General features: G+C 62.2%; 1 protein-coding gene across 1 annotated transcript in view; it reads left to right on the top strand.

Moving 5' to 3' along the window:
• FMNL3 (formin like 3) overlaps positions 1 to 5,284 on the top strand; it is a 16,428-nt gene that overhangs the window by 10,742 nt on the left and 402 nt on the right. The window contains exons 20-25 of the mRNA XM_014947451.1: positions 454 to 627; positions 1,426 to 1,527; positions 1,626 to 1,715; positions 1,815 to 1,929; positions 2,035 to 2,133; positions 5,241 to 5,273. Of these exons, the coding sequence (XP_014802937.1) occupies positions 454 to 627; positions 1,426 to 1,527; positions 1,626 to 1,715; positions 1,815 to 1,929; positions 2,035 to 2,126 (573 nt within the window). The 3' untranslated portion in view covers positions 2,127 to 2,133; positions 5,241 to 5,273. The remainder of the gene's footprint in view (positions 1 to 453; positions 628 to 1,425; positions 1,528 to 1,625; positions 1,716 to 1,814; positions 1,930 to 2,034; positions 2,134 to 5,240; positions 5,274 to 5,284) is intronic.

Raw genomic sequence — 5,284 nt, 5'->3', positions numbered from 1 at the left:
TCCTTGCCCTCTACGACTCCCTGAAAGGAGGGTGTAGAGAGGCAGGGGGTGGCCTCTTCTCCCAAAGGACGAATGACAAGACCAGAGGAAATGGTCTGAAGTTGGGGCAGGGGAGATTTAGATTAGATATTAGAAAGAACTACTTTACTGAGAGAGTGGTCAGGCCCTGGAACAGCCTGCCCAGGGAGGTGGTGGAGTCACCATCCCTGGAGGGATTTAAGAAATGTATAGACATGGCTCTTCAGGGCATGCTCTAGTGCCCAAGGTTATTGGTTTATGGTGAGGTGTTGAGTGTGGGGTTTAGTTGGTGGGTGCGGTGTTTTTGGTGGGCGTTTGGTGTGGGGTGTTTTTTGGGGTTTTGTTTTTTGTTTTGGGTTTTTGTTTTTTTTTTTTTGTGGTTGGACTCGATCTCAGAGGTCCCTTCCAACCACTAAGATTCTGTGATTCCCCGTTCCCATCCCCGCAGTGTCCCTGGAGAACGTGCTGCTGGATGTGAAGGAGCTGGGCCGGGGGATGGAGCTGCTGCGGCGGGAGTGCGGGCTGCACGAGAGCGGCGTCCTGCGCGCCTTCCTGGCGGGCAGCGAGGGGAAGCTGGAGCGGCTGCAGAAGGACGCGCGGACGGCTGAGGTGAGGGCTGCGCCTCACACGGCTCCCGTGCACCCCTTGCATGCACGCCTGGCTTCGGGCGGCTCTTGTGCACGTCTTCGTGGTACGCTACTGGTGCATGCCTTGCTTTTCACACCCCTCATGCATGTCTTGCTACACACAGCTTGCTTTGCAGGGCTCTTGTGCACAGCTTGCCTTGCACACTGCTTGTGCATGCCTTGCTTTTCACACCCCTCATGCATGTCTTGCCACACACAGCTTGCTTTGCACGGCTCTTGTGCATGCCTTGCTTTTCACGGCCCTTGTGCATGCCATACTCTGCACGGCCCTTGTGCACGCCTTGTCACACACGGCTTGCTTTGCACGCTCCTTGTGCACGCCTTGCCTCACACAGCCCTCATCCACACCTTGCTTTGCACGTCCATTGTGCACGCTCGTCTTGCTTTGCACACTCCACGCGTGTGCCTTGCTTTGCACAGCCCTCACGCACACCTTACTTCTCACATTCCTTGTACACGCTTTGCTTTTCGCAGCCCTTGCTTTGCACACTCCTCAAGCACGCCTGTCTTGTTTTGCATGCTCCATGTGTGTGCCTTGATTTGCACGGGCCTTGTGCGCGTCTTGTCACACACACCTTTGCAGGCTCTTTGTGTGTGCCTTGTTCTGCATGCTCCTCCTGCACGCCTTCCTTTGCACACTCCTCGTGCAGGTCTTGCTTTGCACAGCCCTTGTGCAAGTCTTGCTTTGCACACTCCTCGTGCACACCTTGCCTTGCACACCCCTTGTGCCCGTGGGTGACAGTCCCGTCCCCCGTTGCAGGACGCCTACAACACCGTGGTGCGGTATTTCGGCGAAAGCCCCAAGACCACGCCCCCGTCCGTCTTCTTCCCGGTTTTTGTCCGGTTCATCCGCTCCTACAAGGTGAGGTGGGGCCGGGAGGGGACAGGCGGGGGGGTGGTGACACCGGTGACAAATCGTGGGGGGGATGTGTGACAGTGGTGTCTCCCACTGCCCGGCAGGACGCAGAGCAGGAGAACGAGACGCGGAAGAAGCAGGAGGAGGTGATGCGGGAAAAGCTGCTGGCGCAGGAGGCAAAGAAGCAGGAGAAGGTGGGCACAGGGGTAGGCTTGGGGGAGGGGGGGTGGAAAATGACACTGGGGGGGGGGACACCCGTGTCCCCAACCTGTGTCCCCCCCGTGCCTCCCTTGCAGCGGAACAAGTGGCAGCAGCAGGAGCTGATTGCGGAGCTGCGGCGGCGCCAAGCCAAGGACCATCGCCCCGTCTACGAGGGCAAGGACGGCACCATCGAGGACATCATCACCGGTACGGCCCCCCCCGGCCCCCCCAGCCCTGACACCCGGGTCCTGCCCGCGTGCGGGGAATGACGTTTCCCTGTCGTCGTCCCCCCCGCCCGTGCCCCCCCTGCAGCGCTGAAGAGCGTCCCCTTCACGGCCCGCACCGCCAAGCGGGGCTCGCGCTTCTTCTGCGACCCGTCCCACCACGACGAGTCCAACTGTTAGCCCCCAGGTACCGCCTGCATGCCGGGACCCCCGACCTCCCCACCACCGCATGCCCCCCTCTGCATGCTCCCTCCCTGCATGCCCTCACCCCGGGGTGCCCGGCACCCACAGCCCCTCGCAGCGCAGCAGAGTCCCGGCACTGGATCCCGGCACTGGATCCTGGTGCAAGGCTGGATCCCGGCATTGGATCCCGGTGCAAGGCTGGATCCCAACTGGATCCCAGCACTAGATCCCGGTGCAAGGCTGGGTCCCGGCACTAGATCCCAGCACTGGATCCCGGTACAAGGCTGGATCCTGGCACTGGATCCCAGCACTGGATCCCAGTGCAAGGCTGGGTCCTGGCACTGGGTCCTGGCGCAAGGCTGGGTCCTGGCACTGGATTCCGGTGCAAGGCTGGGTCCTGGCACTAGATCCTGGCACTGGATCCCAGTGCAAGGCTGGGTCCCAGCACTGGATCCCGGCACAGGATCCCGGCGCAAGGCTGGGTCCCGGCACTGGGTCCTGGTGCAAGGCTGGATCCCAACTGGATCCCAGCACTGGATCCCAGTGCAAGGCTGGGTCCCGGCACTGGATCCTGGCACTGGATCCCGGTGCAAGGATGAGGCCCAGCACTGGATCCCGGTGCAAGGCTGGGTCCCGGGCACTGGGTCCTGGGCACTGCATCCCGGCATTGGATCCCGGTGCAAGGCTGGATTCCAACTGGATCCCAGCACTGGATCCCAGTGCAAGGCCGGGTCCCGACACTGGGTCCTGGCACTGGATCCCAGTGCAAGGCTGGGTCCTGGCACTGGGTCCTGGCACTGGATCCCGGTGCAAGGCTGGGTCCTGCCACTGCATCCCGGCATTGGATCCCAGTGCAAGGCTGGATCCCAACTGGATCCCAGCACTAGATCCCAGTGCAAGGCTGGGTCCGGGCACTGGATCCTGGAATTGGATCCCGGTGCAAGGCTGGGTCCCGGGCACTGGGTCCTGGGCACTGCATCCCGGCATTGGATCCCGGTGCAAGGCTGGATTCCAACTGGATCCCAGCACTGGATCCCAGTGCAAGGCCGGGTCCCGACACTGGGTCCTGGCACTGGATCCCAGTGCAAGGCTGGGTCCTGGCACTGGGTCCTGGCACTGGATCCCGGTGCAAGGCTGGGTCCTGCCACTGCATCCCGGCATTGGATCCCAGTGCAAGGCTGGATCCCAACTGGATCCCAGCACTAGATCCCAGTGCAAGGCTGGGTCCGGGCACTGGATCCTGGAATTGGATCCCGGTGCAAGGCTGGGTCCTGCCACTGCATCCCGGCATTGGATCCCAGTGCAAGGCTGGATCCCAACTGGATCCCAGCACTAGATCCCAGTGCAAGGCTGGGTCCGGGCACTGGATCCTGGAATTGGATCCCGGTGCAAGGCTGGGTCCTGCCACTGCATCCCGGCATTGGATCCCAGTGCAAGGCTGGATCCCAACTGGATCCCAGCACTAGATCCCAGTGCAAGGCTGGGTCCGGGCACTGGATCCTGGAATTGGATCCCGGCGCAAGGCTGGGTCCTGGAAATAGAACAAGGCTGGATCCTGGCACTGGATCCCAGTGCAAGGATGAGGCCCAGCACTGAATTCTGGCGCAAGGCTGGGTCCTGGCACTGGATCCCGGTGCAAGGCTGGGTCCTGGCACTGCATCCCGGCATTGGATCCCGGTGCAAGGCTGGATCCCAACTGGATCCCAGCACTAGATCCCAGTGCAAGGCTGGGTCCTGGCACTGGATCCCGGCACTGGATCCTGGTGCAAGGATGAGGCCCAGCACTGGATCCCGGCACTGGATTCCGGTGCAAGGCTGGGTCCCAGCACTGGATCCCGGCACTGGATCCTGGTGCAAGGCTGGGTCCTGGCACTGGATCCCGGCACTGGATCCTGGTGCAAGGCTGGGTCCCATCACTGGATCCCGTCACTGGATCCCCAGTGCAAGGCTGGGTCCTGGCACTAGATCCTGGCACTAGATCCCAGTGCAAGGCTGGGTCCCGGCACTGGGTCCCGGCACTGGGTCCTGGCACTGGATCCTGGTGCAAGGCTGGATCCCAACTGGATCCCAGCACTGGATCCCGGTGCAAGGCTGGGTTTCCAGCATGGGCCTTTTGCTGCAGTGCAGGGTCCCAGTGCACGACTGGATCCCTTCACAGGATCCCGATGTGAGGGTGGATCCCAGTGAGGGTCCTGGTGCAGGACTGGGTTACCAGCACTGGGGGGGGGTGTCTTTGCTGCAGTGTGGGGGTCCCAGTGCAACAGCAGATCCCAGCAGGGGATCCCTGTGCATTACTGGGTCCCAGGGCAGGGTCCCAGTGCAACAGTGGATCCCAGCAAGGGATCCCAGTACATTGCTGGGTCCCAGGGCAGGGTCCCAGTGCAACAGTGGATCCCAGCAAGGGATCCCAGTACATTGCTGGGTCCCAGGGCAGGGTCCCAGTGCAACAGTGGATCCCAGCAAGGGATCCCAGTACATTGCTGGGTCCCAGGGCAGGGTCCCAGTGCAACAGTGGATCCCAGCAAGGGATCCCAGTACATTGCTGGGTCCCAGGGCAGGGTCCCAGTGCAACAGTGGATCCCAGCAAGGGATCCCAGTACATTGCTGGGTCCCAGGGCAGGGTCCCAGTGCAACAGTGGATCCCAGCAAGGGATCCCAGTACATTGCTGGGTCCCAGGGCAGGGTCCCAGTGCAACAGTGGATCCCAGCAAGGGATCCCAGTACATTGCTGGGTCCCAGGGCAGGGTCCCAGTGCAACAGTGGATCCCAGCAAGGGATCCCAGTACATTGCTGGGTCCCAGGGCAGGGTCCCAGTGCAACAGTGGATCCCAGCAAGGGATCCCAGTACATTGCTGGGTCCCAGGGCAGGGTCCCAGTGCACTACTTGATCCCAGCATGGGATCCCCGTGCATTACTGGGTCCCAGTGGACTACTTGATCCCAGCAAGGGATCCCGGTGCGCTACTGGATCCCAGCAAGGGATCCCAGTGTGAGTCTGTGTCCCAGCCCGGTGCCTGGAACACTGGCCCCGAGCTGCCTCGGCCCCACTGGGGTCACCCGGGACCCTCCCCAGGCCCGGGGGTCCCCTGACGCTGTCCCTTCCATCCCACAGCCCGCAGGTGGATCCGCCTGTAGCCGAGTGAGGGTAAGGACCCT

This window comes from Calidris pugnax, unplaced genomic scaffold (assembly GCF_001431845.1).
Source record: "Calidris pugnax isolate Ruff unplaced genomic scaffold, ASM143184v1 scaffold155, whole genome shotgun sequence".
NCBI classification, from domain to species: Eukaryota; Metazoa; Chordata; class Aves; order Charadriiformes; family Scolopacidae; genus Calidris; species Calidris pugnax.
This window is presented reverse-complemented; position numbering and strand designations above follow the sequence as displayed.